At 34.7% G+C, this 17,449-nt stretch overlaps 1 protein-coding gene across 1 annotated transcript in view; it reads right to left on the bottom strand.

Moving 5' to 3' along the window:
- LRP1B (LDL receptor related protein 1B) overlaps nt 1–17,449 on the bottom strand; it is a 2,198,408-nt gene that overhangs the window by 910,418 nt on the left and 1,270,541 nt on the right. Inside the window, 2 exon segments of the mRNA XM_018062463.1 lie at nt 2,156–2,296; nt 13,210–13,332. Coding sequence (XP_017917952.1) covers nt 2,156–2,296; nt 13,210–13,332 — 264 coding nt within the window.

Raw genomic sequence — 17,449 nt, forward strand, 5'->3', positions numbered from 1 at the left:
GTGGTAAACTGCAGTGAAATTCATAACTGGGAACAGAGAATGCAATGTCACCGAAGACAAAAAGGAAAGGAAAAGAAAAATTTTAGAGATTTATAAGTAGTTCAACTTGATAAAGACAAAGAGGGTAAGTAGAAACATGATAGACATTGAAAGCCAAAAATGTAAATGTCAGACATAACATGAAGTTCTTTATATGAGAGTTAATGAATTTTAGAATTTAACTTTCTCATTATCCAGTTATTGAAGTAACAAGGTTACATTGCTATTAATCTGGAGGAAGTATAGAAAGTGGGCTTTAGTTAAGGGAAGACTAGTGAAAAACTAGAATTGAATATGGACTATACATAAAATTGGAGAAGACAATGGCAACCCACTCCAGTATCCTTTCCTGGAGAATCCCATGGACAGAGGAGCCCAGCAGGCTACAGTCCATGGGGTCGCAAGAGTCGGACACGACTTAGTGACTAAACCACCACCAACCATACATAAAGTAGAAGATGCCAGGAAAAGCCCATGGTGGAGGCTTGGATGAGGGGATAAATAAGTGCTAAAAATAATGAACAATACAGACTAGGAATTTTAATACTACAATTAACAGTGCAAATGCAATGTCCCTTATACTCTTGGAGGAAATTAGCTTGTGAGTTGGAGAAAAAAACAATCACACAGAACATGAACCTACAGGATTAATTCCTAAGTACTGTGATAAAACACTTCTGCTCTGCAGAGGCACTGTGACTATGCAAGGAGTTGATACATAGGGAGCATTCATTGCAACCATGAATAAACATTAGAGTCATGAAGAATGAGACAATCTAATCAATAAATAACATATTGTTTGTGTTAAAAAGAAGATGAAGAAAACACCCTTTATCTTTAGATGAAAGGCTCCTCCCACTTCAAAATTTTTGGCTGGTTGTATCAATTTAATATTTAACATTTTATTTGTGGCACAATTTAGAGTATAAATATTAATATTAATAGGATTAAAAATAAGAAGTACATAATGTTGAATATTTGGAAATGAAGAGAAAGTAGTGTCATACATATTAATTAAATTTATTTCATTATATATTTTATAAACTTTGAAAATAATTTTTAAAGTCCATATTTTAAGAATTTGTGCCCAAATTCATATTACAGGTGCTCAGACCAATTTTGTTCATTTTTGACAAAGAATCTTTAAAACTTCATCTTTATATTCTTGATTTTTAAAAAAAGGAAAATGGAGCATTGCCAATCAACTCTAAATCAATTTAGCCACTTTAACTTAAAAGTCATTAATTGAAAAAATAATCATTTTCTTTTTAAAAATAATGTATCTAAGTCAAATGAAAAGACTAAAGATAAATATGTCCAACATATACTTCTCTCCATATAAAATATTTTATATCTTTCAACAACACTAAGATAGTGATTCAAATCAAATATATTTTCAAAAGTTTATTTAATCTGCTTCTCAAATTGTTTTCCTCTACATTTGTGGGTCATACTCTGGTCCCTACGAGAAACATGAAAGTATTCCTATTGCAACAAATGATGAGGAGCTAAAAAGAAGGGAAGGGGAGAAATAAAACTTTCAACTTCCTTAATAGTCTGAGTGTCCCATATGTGTTTCCTACTATGAACTGAGCCAGTGAAGTTAGGTAATAATATGTTCCAAACACATGTCTGTTTCCTTGGACCATCTCCAAGGCTCTGTTGCCAAGGAGCAATGGAGTGGACTGTGACCTTCTTTATGAGTAATTCTGCCTTGGGGGAGTTTAAATTGACTTTTCACATCTTTAAATTCAGAGGTCTGAAGGGGTCTCCTAGAGCAACCTTCTAACAATGGTATGGTGGTGCTGATGGCACAAAACAGGAAAGAAAAGAATTTCTGAAGCAATATTCTGAAGAATTTCTGAAGCAATTTCTGAAGAATTTCTGAAGTAATATTCAAAGATGTGGAAGGATGAAAAAAATAGTGCTTTAAAGGTATACAAAGAAGGTCCTTTAGGTCTAACGTCTATACAAAATGATGACTGGGAAAAAAAAAAAACAAAACTAAGTTCAATTTGCATTAATGATAATTTTAGATATTCTCCCCCAGACTGCTTTAATAGTTCACACACTCAAAAACTCAGCAAATTTTAATATAACTTGTAGGAGAACCTACAGCAACTGACTGAATCTTCATCACTTCCATCCAGACAGTCATCATCACCATCACATTTCCACCGAGCTTGGATACAGTGTCTGTTTCTGCAGCGGAATTCTCCAGCTTTACATGTCTGAGGCAATACTTCTCCAGGATTAACTAGGGTTTAAAAAACAAACAGACAAGGTATATAAGCAATATTGGATATTTTCAATTCATTAAAAGACAATTTTGTATAATAATAACATTGATTTCATTTCATTTCAAAGAAAATAATGAAAGCATTGTAGAGCCAATCATCACCGGAAATGAGAAAATTTTGTTTTTCCAACAATAATTATTCCATAAGAATTGTGGAGATTCATTTTAAGCAAATGTCACCAAAATAATAATAACAACAATGAAAAAATACTAACATATTTTTGCTGTTTGTAGTTTTATTTTTTAAAGAACTTTCATTCAGAAGCTTAACTGAAGGCATGGCAAAGAATTTTATTACCTCCACCTTTAGAGTCAGACATGACTGAGCTACTAACACTTTCACTTTTTACACATTAATACATCAAAAACTAATCAAAGTGAAAAGACAAGGGAATAGCACATAGCATTGATGGTTATGTTTATCACTGGTCTGAAAGTACAAAATAAAAAAACAAAACAGTTAGATCTGGTTAAATATTTATGGAAATTTTAAGTTAACCAAAACAATCTCCTTATACATCCAGATTCTTTGGAGTGTTTTTATCATACATTCCATATTCTCTAGTCAAATGTCAGAAATTCCATTAATTGGGATTTATTCACATATTGAAAGGGCTACTGTAGTAGCCCACTTCTCTGAATGGATTCAATAGAATCTAAAAACTGAAGGGAATGTGATGACAGCTAAGGTAAATGATCTGTATTTCATTGACTGAAAAAGACATTGAATTATCAAAAGTGGCTTATTACTAGAAGAAACAGAAGCCAGTTTTTCCATTCTAGTTCTAATGGCTTTAAATTTTATTTGGGGTAGCTGGTTCACATTGATGAACTGTCACAAAACCTATATGGACTTCAATAATAAGGGGTATTGAGAAAACTATGCGGCATTTCCAGAACACTCTGTTTCACTCCTTTAACCCTTGCATTTTCCCTGATGCAGAGAATGGAAGAGGAAACACAGCACTGAACCATAGCTGCAAAGACTCTGCTTCAGAGAGTTAGGCAACAAGACACAAGGCGTGTGGGTGCATGGGGTAGAGAACAGAAAACTGTCCCATATAATCCAGATTCTCATTTAAGGTCTTCTTTACAAAATTAAGGTCTTAAGGGTGAAAAATATAGTCAGTGTGGTGAGTGAAATATTCATTGAGATCAAAGGTAATCCTGTATGTTTTCTGTTCCCTCTCACAAAAGCAGACTCTGTATATAGGACCTAACAGTAATTTTTCCTCCTTGTTTAATCTTTCTCAATAACAAAATGCAGAAGAAGCAATTTCTTTAATGCTACCATTGCATAAAGTCACTTGAAAGTAACAATTTTTTAAAAGAATATATAGGTACATATTCATATAAATGTATATATATGCATGTGTGTATATTGTGTGTGTGTGTGTGTGTGTGTGTGTGTATGTAGTTGGTTTGTGTGTGTCCAACTCTTTTGCAACCCCATGGACTGTATCCCACCAGGCTCCTCTGTCCATGGGATTTTCCAGGCAAGAATACTGGAGACTGAGCCACCAGGCATGACACCACACACACACACACACACACACACACACACACATATAAAGAGAGCAAGAAGAAAAGATAACACATCTCAAGGAAATGACAATAAATAAAAACAAAAATGGGAGGTCATTGGGTCTCTTATTCAATCTCAGGGTAACTTTTTTATAGTAGCAACTAGGAATGAGGATGGGAATCATGACAAAATGGAGGTATAATGTGGGATGTGTCTGAGCATCTCTAGGATCTAGCTTTTCTCTCAGAATCTCTAGAACTGATCACTGACAACATGCAAATTCCCCTTATTTTGAACTTTGTCTGCTTGGTTAGATCTTAAGATCTTTGAGGGTGGTATAGTTCCTTCTTTTGACTCTACATAAGCCCAAGTTAGAAATGGAATTAGTAGCTTGGTTAATTTCTATTTTATAATTATTAAGCCTAACAGTCAATAGTCTCTCAGAATTTTTTTTTTTTTCCCTATGGGACAAGAAACCTGATTGGAGATGTAATCAGTTTTCTTCCCTACTTAAGTTCAGGTTTAAGATTTTCTTAAATCATGTCAAAAGAAATAGTCAGTTCAGTTGTCTCATAGCTTGAAGACTGCAGAAAACAAGAAATGATTGATTTCAACTATTAAAAATCTGCCTAATTTAAAAGACTTTTTAACATGATCTTTGATCAAATAACTTAATTCGCAGTTTTAAGAAATGATCAAAAATACCCATTGACCAGAGTGAAGTCATACTTGCTTCTGAAAAATTATATCTATATTAAAGAAGTTTAATTTGTCTAGGGAAAGACAAACTACCCTAGAAAATTGATATTTCCAAATTAAATACTCTTTAACATAATCAATTTAGAGACAAGGTCTTCAAGGGAACATTTCATGCAAAGATGGACTCGAAAAAGGACAGAAATGGTATGGACCTAACAGAAGCTGAAGATATTAATTCTTGTGGCAAGAATACACAGAAGAACTGTACAAAAAAGCTCTTCATGACCTGGAAAATCACGATGGTGTGACCACTCATCTAGAGCCAGACATCCTGGAATGTGAAGTCAAGTGGGCCTTAGAAAGCATCACTACGAACAAAGCTAGTGGAGGTGATGGAATTCCAGTTGAGCTATTTCAAATCCTGAAAGATGATGGCTGTGAAAGTGCTGCACTCAGTATGCCAGCAATTTTGGAAAACTCAGCAGTGGCCACAGGACTGGAAAAGGTCAGTTTTCATTCCAATCCCAAAGAAAGACAATGTCAAAGAATGCTCAAACTACCGCACAATTGCACTTATCTCACAAACTAGTAAAGTAATGCTCAAAATTCTCCAAGCCACACTTCAACAATATGTGAACCGTGAACTTCCTGATGTTCAAGCTGGTTTTAGAAAAGGCAGAGGAAACAGAGATCAAATTGCCAACATCTGCTGGATCATGGAAAAGGCAAGAGAGTTCTAAAAAATATCTATTTCTGCTTTATTGACTATGCCAAAGCCTTTGACTGTGTGGATCACAATAAACTGTGGAAAATTCTGAGAGAGATGGGAATACCAGACCACCTGACCTGCTCTTGAGAAACCTATATGCAGGTCAGGAAGCAACAGTTAGAACTGGACATGGAACAACAGACTGGTTCCAAATAGGAAAAGGAGTACATCAAGGCTGTATATTGTCACCCTGCTCATTTAAATTATATACAGAGTACATTGTGAGAAACGCTGGGCTGGAAGAAACACAAGTTGGAATCAAGATTGCCGGGAGAAATATCAATAACCTTAGATATACAGATGATGCCACCCTTATGGCAGAAAGTGAAGAGGAACTAAAAATCCTCTTGATGAAAGTGAAAGTGGAGAGTGAAAAAGTTGGCTTAAAGCTCAACATTCAGAAAATGAAGATCATAGCATCTGGTCCCATCACTTCATGGGAAATAGATGGGGAAACAGTGGAAAGTGTCAGACTTTATTTTTGGGGCTCCAAAATCACTGCAGATGGTGACTGCAGCCATGGAATTAAAAGACACTTACTCCTTGGAAGAAAAGTTAAGACCAACCTAGATAGCATATTCAAAAGCAGAGACATTACTTTGCCAACTAAGGTCCATCTAGTCAAGGCTATGGTTTTTCCTGTGGTCATGTATGGAGGTGAGAGTTGGACTTGAAGAAGGCTGAGGGCCGAAGAATTGATGCATTTGAACTGTGGTGTTGGAGAAGACTCTTGAGAGTCCCTTGGACTGCAAGGAGATCGAACCAGTCCATTCTGAAGGAGATCAGCCCTGGAATTTCTTTGGAAGGACAGATGCTAAAGCTGAAGCTCCAGTACTTTGGCCACCTCATGCGAAGAGTTGACTCATTGGAAAAGACTCTGATGCTGGGAGGGATTGGGGGCAGGAGAAGAAGGGGACGACAAAGGTTGAAATGGCTGGATGGCATCCCCGGCTCGATGGGCGTGAGTCTGAGTGAACTCTGGGAGTTGGTGATGGACAGGGAGGCCTGGCATGCTGCAATTCATGGGGTCGCAAAGAGTCGGACATGACTGAGTGACTGATCTGAACTGAATTGAAGGTTCAAATGCTTTCAACTGATAATTAGATCATTATGGAATGAATGAAAACAGGAATAATTTCTAAACTCATTTTAAACACAGTTTCATATATATGTGGGTAGTCAGTTATTTTTAAATGATATTTGCTCATATACAGTTGGCACTTTTCAAAAACAGATTATAAAGGTTACATTTTCATTTTTCATAATAGGTTAAGGATAATTGCTTGAAAAACAGTAGAGCTTACCTCCTGAGATAATTTAACTTTTGTATTTACTGCTTCTGTTAATGATTTATATCAATGTCATTAATACATATGAGTAATCACTTATAACAGCAGTTAGGTATCATTTATATCTATAATGACACATATTAAACATATACGAATATTTTTGACATTTAAAAGTTCATCTATAATTCTTCTAAGCCCTATAATTTGTTGGACAGGCATTTCTTCTTACTGTTTCTACATGTCTTGTGTCAGCTTCTTTCTGGACTATTTTTTCAAGGATGTTTAAATAGCTAACAGCCTTGGAAGATACAAATGGTGCTTCCTTTTAGAATAGAGAGTAGGTTTGCTCCTTAACCAAGATAACATCTCCCTTCAAAGCAAAGGTTGGGTAGATTTTCCAGCAGACTTTTAAGCCCAAGAGTTCTTCAACTATGGTATAAACACATTCTGTGTGCTACCTCTGCCTGGCCTCTCTGGGCCTCGTCTTCATACGACATGGAGCTGGGATGGAGCAAGGAGAATCAAAGTGAATGCACAACTTAGTGACCTGCTCTGATGAATAAAATCCTTCGTGCCTGATCCAGGAATTGCATGCCTTCTGTCTAAATCTATGAAGCTCTGGTGGGTTAACATGTTAGTTGGCAACGTGGGTAAACTTTCAGACTCTTCATAATCATAAAGATCTTTTTTTAAGATGTTGAGTTCTAATTTCTGATATCTCCCAGGGCATTTGGCATCGTTAATGTATTCAGCCCTAACCCACATATTTCAGATGTAATCAATAGTTATATCACAAGAAATCATGTTTATCAAGGCTGACTAGGTTTGTTCAGGACATAATGATAAAAGACAGGTCATCTTTGAGCCCACAATGCCCATTAGCACATTAAAATCTAATGTGATAGGTGATAATATGGATAAGATAGCAATTTAGACATTCCAAAATGTGGTCTTTTTCTTAGCATTAACCTATCTGTGGAACTGGGTAGCAATATTATCTACCAAATAACCCAAACTGATGGCCAGGCAATCTACCAAATCTTGCAAGAATCAACAAGATGATGAAGCAAGTACATCTAGCATCAATGAAGAAAGTGAATAGCTTCCACTTAAAAATAAGATCATTATTCTGTACACCTTGCAGAAACTTCTACAAAGGCATTATTTTATAAGCAATGTTCACATAGCTTGTGTTTTCACAAGATTTTTGACTATATGAAGGACAATGTCACATATTACAGAACAAAAAAAATGCCTAGGCTAGGTACAGAAGAACCAGGTACAGAAGAAATGTTCAAAAATACTTGTTGCTTGACTTCCTGGAATTAACAGAGGCTGATAATTCTACACTACAGCCATTATTGCAGTGAGATAGTCTATCTCTGGAGATTGTATAAATACTTTTTAATATTTCAATAATTACATTACAACTTCAACTGGCTCAGCAATTAATGTTCTATCAACCAAGAACATGAACAGAGTTAGTTTAAAGGGGGGGAAAAAAAAGATACGTAACTAGAAAGAAAGAGTGATAAAGTTCTCCCCATAACCAAAAACATATAGGAAAACTCCACCATCCATGTCACTTTGTTCCAAGGCTTAATGTGATGGAACCCATGTTGCACTTGAGTATTTAGGCACAACCATGAATTACTTTCAGCATCTTAACAGACAGTATGCTTATAATCTTAGCTTCAGAGTTGTACTTGAATTTGAACACTGATTCAAAACCTATAATTCTACTGTCAGGGTCACTTCTAGTAAAAATATTATAACATTATCTCATGAGTAAGAAAACTGACAAAGTAAGAAACAATCCTATAATTTAGGCTTGAAAATAAAATGACATGAATCATGACATGCCTGGCAAGGGACTGCCAGTTTTCACACATCCTATGGTTCCTGCTGTTAGAGCAGTGGAATTAGAAGGTCTCTGCATGACCCATCAATAAACTGCAAGGGAAATACGCACTCCAGAATTAACTCTTTTCTTTGGTAAAAACTGGTGGAATGATTGATCATGTTAATGTTCAGAAAATAAAGAAGTAAATGAAGAAAGCTTACTAATAAACTTTTAATTATTTTAGTTTTAAATCATATATTTAGACTTCAGGTCAGTGTTTGAATTTAATATATATGGTCCTGACCTTGGTTTAATAAGCTTTGGTGCCCAAGAACAAGATTCTATGTTTCTAATTTTGCTTTTCTTCTCTTCAACCCCATCGTGGTAATCTATTCTAAACTAGCTCTTATCTCCTCTCTCAATTGATGTTTTGCTGTTGACTATATCAAACTTCAGAGAAGGCGATGGCACCCCACTCCAGTACTCTTGCCTGGAAAATCCCATGCACTTAGGAGCTTGGTAGGCTGCAGTCCATGGGGTCGCCAAGAGTTGGACATGACTGAGCAACTTCACTTTCACTTTTCACTTTGATGCATTGGAGAAGGAAATGGCAACCCACTCCAGTGTTCTTGCCTGGAGAATCCCAGGGACAGGGGAGCCTGGTGGGCTGCCTTCTATGGGGTCACCCAGAGTCGGACATGACTGAAGCGACTTAGCAGCAGCATACCAAACTTATGATTACTTAGTAATAAAACCATTAGTCTAAACTAAAAAATATAGTACAATTTCCCAATTGTTCCTGTATGTTTCACATTAGGATATGTTTATTTGCTTAACAGATTTTTTTTTTTTTTTTTGGCATTTTGGGAGTACACCATTTCTAACTATTACTTGATTTGAATAGGGGAAGAGAAAAACCTAAAAGAAAAGTTGAAGTTGTAGTTTGCTGAATAACTCTGTGTAAGCTTGCCCATATAGGAAGGCAGTGTGAAAAATGCTGCTATGGTTTTTGAATTTTCTCCTTTAGATCATAGCAGGATGACCTTTCATTAGATGGAGTGGTCTTCTGAGCAGCCAACCTAAGTGGTACATAATCTTCTGTGAGTTCCTATGCACAGGAGACCATAAATATTCATCTGGATGAGGCTTCTAAACTTTTTACTGCCTTAAACTTTTTACTACACATTAGATTGCATATATCCTAGAACATAAGGCTTGTCACAGCTGAACAGATAAATGGCTGAGCCATAGCAGAGCACTGTTTCTGACAGAGGAATATATCTGGTGTTCCAGAAGGTGGAGAAGGTCACAGAGTACCACTGATATATAATCGTGCAATGCTATCCTTCGATGACCAATATTTTGGTCAATGTTTAAGTTGATCTCTTGGGTAAGGCATATTGGAAAATTCTGTTCTTTTTCTTTTTTTTTTTTTCCAGGCCACAAAAGAGGCATTTAAATAATTACTGTGCTATTGTCTCAATACTCTAGACCAAATTATTATGCTATTTTGAAAAAAAAAAATAGTGACTCTCATTTTTTAGGAGCTTATCTTACTTTCTTGGTATTACTCATGTTCTCATTTATTAATTTTCTATGTTGTGATTTTCCCTACAATGTCATCAAGATAAATTTAAAAGAAATAAACTCACTTGATCAGTGATCAACTGGTTTTACATATGCTTCTACAGGGCAGTAAGTTCCCCGTTACACACTTTACTGTCTGAGCCATTTTGCCAAAACCCAACTACACTACACCAGGTCTCATTTCTAATGTGAGAAGATTTGACCATGACACAGGAGGTTCACAAAAATGAAGAGCCCAGCCTACTCTCATTCTTAATTCCGTCCAGGCATGGCATTAGAATGCATCCTTAATCAACCATGTAGCATACCAATATTTTTCTGTTGGGTGAATGCCTCCTCTGGTACTGCTTTCTGGCACAAGTTCATTGAGAAACAACCATTGGTGTCTAATTCTGGCCTGACCATCTGCCAATGGGTTTTTGTTCATTTGATGTCAGTTCAGTGAGGATGACTAGAACCAGGAAGATCATATCTCAGAGACTGAAACATGTATTTTTTGTTTTGCTACAGATTTATATTTAAAGCTGGTTAAAATGATATTCCAGTTGAATAACAAGTCTGTAATCTGGCCTAAACTAAGTCAGAAGCCCAGAGACATGAACATTAAAGAGAGGCTAGTGACACACTGATACTTGTTTTGCCTTACAGTCTGCAGCCATGAACTCCATGTATTCGTGTCCTTTTGAACTTTAATTTCCTCATCTGCAAACTAAGGCTAAATTATCTTTATAAAAATTTTGCTACTAAATGAATAGAAACTGGAATAATTTACATAAACACACTTTAAGTTTTTTGCAATAAATTAGTTACTGTAATATTTCTCTTAATTTTCCATTACATTAGAAAAGAATCTAGATAAGTTTCATGCATTTGAAAAATCTAGTAAAATTTTAAACTTCCAATGCAATAACAAATTCTCCAATAAATACTCACCTGCTTTTATCATTTAACATTGTTTAGTGTAACATCTCTAGATAAAAATACTAATTCTATCCCCTTTAATTGAATTGGGGTTACCTCATCCATGAATTATAAATATTAAAATACACCAATAGTCTCACAGAAATCTCCTTTAACTTTCACCATATGTATAGTCACATATAAACTAGCATATCAAATCTCTTAACATCAGCTAAATTACCAACATTATGCATAGTATTTCCTTACAAGCAAAAGTCACCTAATTTTTATTTATATGGAGATAACCCAGTGATAAATCTTTCATATATCAATATCAATATAGGTATAGATATGCCAACACATAAGGAATCCATAATTTTTAATGGGGCATAAGAATAAAGGAAATAGGAAAGCAAATAATACATAATATTATAATTTACACAATTAACATTAAAGAGCTAATTAGAAAATGTAAAGCTAAAAAGTCATCTAGTTATTAGTACCTGATGTATACCCTTTCCTTCCAATTACCCACAATGAAAACAAAGATGAAAAATATAAACGCTTAAGTTACTGAGAAATCAGCCTCTTGATCATTTTATTGACACTATCTTTACTGAATTTTGACTTTTCTGCAAGACCAAGAAGATGAGATTTAATATTCAATGAGAAGCCTAAGTTATTCCACTTGAAATTGAACCAGCTTATCTATCTTTAGGCAGAATGAAACTCCCTTTGTTCCTCCAGTACTGACAGTAAGGTCTGTGGCGACCATAAAAAGGAGACAGCGCAGTGCTGCTTTTCATCTTTGAGAGGAATTCTCAGGATAGAGCAAAGGCAGGAATGGACCTGGTGAAGGTTCACAAAGGTTACTGTCTTTGTATGTATGTGCCTCTGTGTGTGTGCATTTCATCTGTTCTAATGGCAAAGTCATCCAGCTAGAGTAGCAAAGAATCTCATTTTGTACCAGAAGAATAATCTTAAAAGGATCTATGCTAGAAATCAAACTGAGAAATATACACATGAATCATACCATTTATCCCAATAACTAAGATAAGATTTAATCTACCAGGCAACTGGACAGACTTTCTGCTGTTCAGAGCAATATTTAATACCTGTCTGTTCCCAAACTATAGGTCTTGGTAGATATCTTCTCTTCTGATGTAAGCAAACAACAACCAAACGGAAATTACTAAATAATATCACTGAACAAATGGAGGGATACCATCTGATGAATCAAAGGCAGTACACCTTAGAGAACTATTTCCTACAGGCAGTGTCATATACAGGCAATTTTTAAAATTCTATTAATAAAGGGGGAAAAAAACCTTGCCCATGGGTAAATTCATATTTGTATTCTGAGGTATATTAGATCAAAATATTCTCTAGTTATAAAGAACATTTCTAGAATTTTGAAGACAAATTTTTTTTGGTCATTAAGTAGCAAGTATAATAAAGAAGATTTCAACTAACCTGCAACATCTTATTTCTTTTAAATAAAAATGTTGATTTCTAAAGCTATATCTATTCATAATGCCATTATTGAACAATAAACTACTAGGGCATTTTGATGTGGATCCTTATAACTATGTATCATAGAAGTTATTATTATTTCTATTACTGATAATAATCATAGGTAATAGTTGTTGGATTATTATACTGGATGATACACACTGAAATGCCCTAGTAGTTTATTGTTTCAATAATGACATTATAGATAGATTTTCATTTATATGCAGTTACAGTTACTGATGGTGAGGTTCCCTAACAATTTCAAGAAATTTCTTCTTCAGTGGCATATAATTATTTTTAAATTTTACTAAGCTAGATGCTTCCCTGGTAGCTCAGCTGGTAGAGAATCCGCCTGCAATACAGGAGACCCTGGTCTGATTCCTGGAGGAGGGCATGGCAACCCACTCCAGTATTCTTACCTGGAGAATCCCCATGAACAGAAGAGCCTGGTGGGCTGCAGTCCATGGGATTGCAAAGAGTCAGATACAACTGAGCAACTGAGCAAAGCACAGCACAGCACAAGACAGATGCAGCAGTGTCAGGATACTCAGCTAAACTGCATTATCATTATTCATTTGTATATTAGACACTAATTCCTTCAATTATTCATAGTTTGAAAAGAATTATACCTAAGTTATTATCTGAATTTCTCTTTCCAAGTTTGATTTTAATTCCTTTGGTTTCATCTACTATTATTTGTCAAAAAGACACAAAGAAACCATGAGTGTAACATGAAAAGATTCTTACATATGCAATTGGTCCCATTTTCATCTAAAAGTTGATTATCAGCACAGGCACATACTCGGCCTCCTGGGATGGCCAAGCACAGTGTGCTACAGCCTCCATTATTGACTCGGCACATATTGTCACCTGCAAGAAGAGTGAAGAAAGTACGTCAGAGAACTCTTGATTCCATACAAAGTTAGCCAGTTTGGGTTCATGTTCTTTTTAGGAGATGTTTTGCAGGCATACAGATGTACACACATATATACCATGGACAGCACATTCAAGTAATCAGGATTCCTGCTGAATCATAAATGAAATCTAAAAAGGCTTGAAAATATATGATGCACTGGTACATAAAAGGAATTTACATGTTGCTTGGAAGATATAGGGGTCTGTGTGCAGACAGGCAACAGAAGAGAAAAAGACAGAGTGGACTAAATGGTGTCTGTCCAGGATAGATTCCTAGAAGAGGCCTTGTATATGCAAGCTTGAGTTATCCAGAAAGTAGTCTACAGACAGGCATTATGTATGTGCTTTGAATTCCAAATAAACAGAAAGCGTTTCCCTGGGGGCTCAGATGGTAAAGAATCACCTGCAATGAAGAAGATCCAGGTTCAGTCCCTGGGCTGGGAAGATCCCCTGGAGAAAGGGAATGGCAATCCACTCCAGTATTCTTGCCTGGGAAATCCCATGGAGAGGGAAGCCTGGTAGGCTACAGTCCATGAGGTCAAAAAGAGTCGGACACAACTGAGCGACCAACACCAAACAGAAGGCAAACACTGGGGAGATGGGAGGGACTTTCCTTCCTCTTTTGCAAGGAGTACACGGGCATGTCAGTGCATTGAGGAAACAAGGAATGCAGGCTGGCTGTGAAGGCTTAAAAATGAGCAGCCTCACTTGCATCGGGAGAATGCACAATACACAGGGTAAAATGTTGTCCCGGGGAGGAAACAGCCGAGGCACTGAAGAGACATTTGATTGCTATCAATAAAGCAGGCTCGAAGGGAAATTCATAATGGTATTATTTATGAACATTTGTGAGACACCCTTGGAGACTCAGATAAAACTGAGATAAATTTTTGAAGAGGCTGGAGAATCTGTTCCATAAATATGCACATCAAAGTAAAATGTAGGTTGTCATCATTTTGACGCTATTCATTCCCACAAGCTGGAAAGGTGAGGAAGAAAGTCTCTTTTCTGAGATACACATGTGTAGACCAGCAGCCCAACTGGCAGTGGAAATAACAGGATCATTTTACACTATGTATACACCTTGCATTTTCCAAGGTATCAATAAACAACATTTCAATTACATCAGAATATTTTACTCAAACATTCAAAATCAACAGTTTTAATTACTGGGAGACATATAGTCAATAATATGATGATTAAAACTGTATTGGCAGTTAAAGTTCAAGTGCCAAAAATGTGACAAAAGTGACATTTTACTTTGGCCATTGTACTTTGGGCTTCAGGGGTTAGATGTGAAGAGCATTAATAAATGAGCTAAACTTGAAATATTGCTATATGCAATAAATATTTAACTCACTCCCATAGATTATCATTGTATCCTCAGATCAGAAAAAAATTAAAGTATATAATTTTATTCCTCATTATTCTGAGAAGTAAATTCAATTTGCAATGTTTATAAAAATTAAATATATATATCTATACATTTATATATTTTTTAAAAGCTAAGGAAATTAAGTACAGTTCAAGTTTTTTTCAACAGGGCATAAAGAACATTTTTAAGCAACTTCCAGATTTAGTCATATTTATTCCAAGACAATGGAATAAACATATAATACTTCATAGGATGCTTAGGTGTTCTACCTATATTATGCACATTTTGTACAGGATTAAACTACATAGTGAATATTTTAGCAACATAAAGAATCAGGAAAATGAGAATTAACTCAAAATATTTTAAGAAGTATATGAATAATTTACAGCAGTAAGAAAAGTAGAAAGTACTTAAAACAATATTAGGCTATATTTTCCTACCAAAAATATATGCTGAAAGTCATACTCCTTAATTCAATAGCATGATTCATACTTACTATTGCCACTGAATATAAAATTTAAGTATTTAGAAATAAATTACTATATTCAAGATTTAAAGTAGATTAATTTTCTGTGAGTACAGTATATTAAAAGAGAGAAATTTTTATTTGTACTGTCATGATACAAATTCCAAATCTGAATTAATTTGAATAATTCTATATCTTATTAGAACTGCTTAGATGTTTTTATTTTAGTTATATCCCAATGTTGTTTTTAATTTATCACTTAAACATATTCCAGATAGGATTTATATAATAGTCTTTACTGAAATGTTAATACCTTGCAAAAGTAGTCATATAAAAATATTTTATTAAAAACATGACTGGCTACAAAGAGCAGTAAAATCTTTACATATAAATATCAAAAAAGTATTCATTAACATATTGATAGCTTTCATTTTGAATATCTATAATTCATCATTCCCAGGGTTAGTTACCTTACATACACTGTCATTTTAATTTGTTTATAATACAATTATAAAAATAGGTTTCATCTCATTGTGTGTGAAACTATGGAAGATCTAAAGAAGTAAATGACTTCTCTAATATTTAGAAAAAATATATAAATAATAATTATAAAAGTAAGGATTTAGAGCACAAATTATTATTTATTTTCAGGTAATAATACTAATATTCATATTGTTTCTTTTTTCATATATTTTCCAAATGAATAGAAATAAGAATTTATATTAATCTAAAATGTATGCTCTTATACTCCAACTTGTTTATATATGACAAAATAAAATTAGATCAATAAGGGTCATAAAAATAACTGAAAACAACAAACTAAAATTCTAGATTAAGTCATTTAGGAAGTACTTTAAAAAAAATGAAATATGCAAGGAAAACAAATGACAAATAGTTTTTTAAATGAAGTTTAAGGTAAGGTCTGTCTGGACCAAAAACGTTGCCTTTTTTCCTCAATCTAATAATTAGGGGAAGTAGGAATCTTCTGCCCCTTACCTTGTCTGCCACAGACTGTGTAAGTGAATGAATGAAACTTCTAGTTAGCAAGTTGAATGACAGGAACAGTTACTTGTGTGTGTAGAAACAAGGTACAAGTATGTGGACAGATATGTTTGACAGACATAACTATCAAATAACACATAAGGTATCTTGTTTCTATGTGAGTAAGAATATATATAATCTCTGCTACAAAATTTGCATTTTAAGGCAGACTAAAGATATATTTTTAAAGCTGTATGTGATATACTAGTGCTTTGTAGTCTAAGATTGTTGAATCCTCAATTCTATAAATGTGTAGTCCAGGGAATCTTTATATTAAAAAAAATAATTGAATAAAAAATTTAATAATTATAAAGTGACAATGATTTAAAAAAAACACATGTCCCTTTCCCATATCTAAAAATATAGTAGCTATATAATTTTTATTAATTAAAATGGCTACATAAATGAATCACATAAAACTCTTTTGTGGTCAGATAAACTTGAATTTGTACCCTGGCTCCTTGTTTTCTGAGGAGAATGGCTACATCTGCCTTGGATTTCTCATATGTATAGTATAAATTAATAGGACTTATATTAAATGTCTTCTGTGAGATTTAAATGAGAATATTTAGCCTACTTACTGGTAGTTATAATCACAGATAATTATTAGTTAGTAAATTTCATAACCTCATCATGGATCACAGCCTTGTCATGGTGAAGAGTATTGACCACTCCTCAGATAATTACTAGAGCCAGCAGGCTTTCAGAAGTAGAGAGAGGGGAATATCAATTCTGGACTCATTCTTAGTGCCTTTAGGATTTGAAACTTCTTAGTCAAGAAGCACCAGTTAGAACTAGACATGGAATAATTGACTGGTTCAAAACTGAGAAAGGAGTATGACAAGGTTATATACTGTCAGCTGCTATTTAACTGATATTCAGAGCAGTACATCACGGAAAATGCCCAGCTAGATGAATCACAAGTTGGAATCAAGATTTCTGGGAGAAATATCAACAACCTCAGACAGGCAAATGATACCTTTCTAATGGCAGAAAGTGAAGAGGAACTAATGAGCCTCTTGATGAGGGTGAAAGAGGAGAGTAAACAATTTGGCTTCAAACTCAACATTCAAAAAACTAAATCATGGCATCTGGTCCCATCTGTGACTGAAGCCATGAAATTAAAAGACGCTTACTCCTTAGAAGGAAAGCTATGTCTAACATAGATAGCATATTAAAAAGCAGAGACA

This window comes from Capra hircus, chromosome 2, assembly GCF_001704415.2.
Source record: "Capra hircus breed San Clemente chromosome 2, ASM170441v1, whole genome shotgun sequence".
Lineage (NCBI taxonomy): Eukaryota > Metazoa > Chordata > Mammalia > Artiodactyla > Bovidae > Capra > Capra hircus.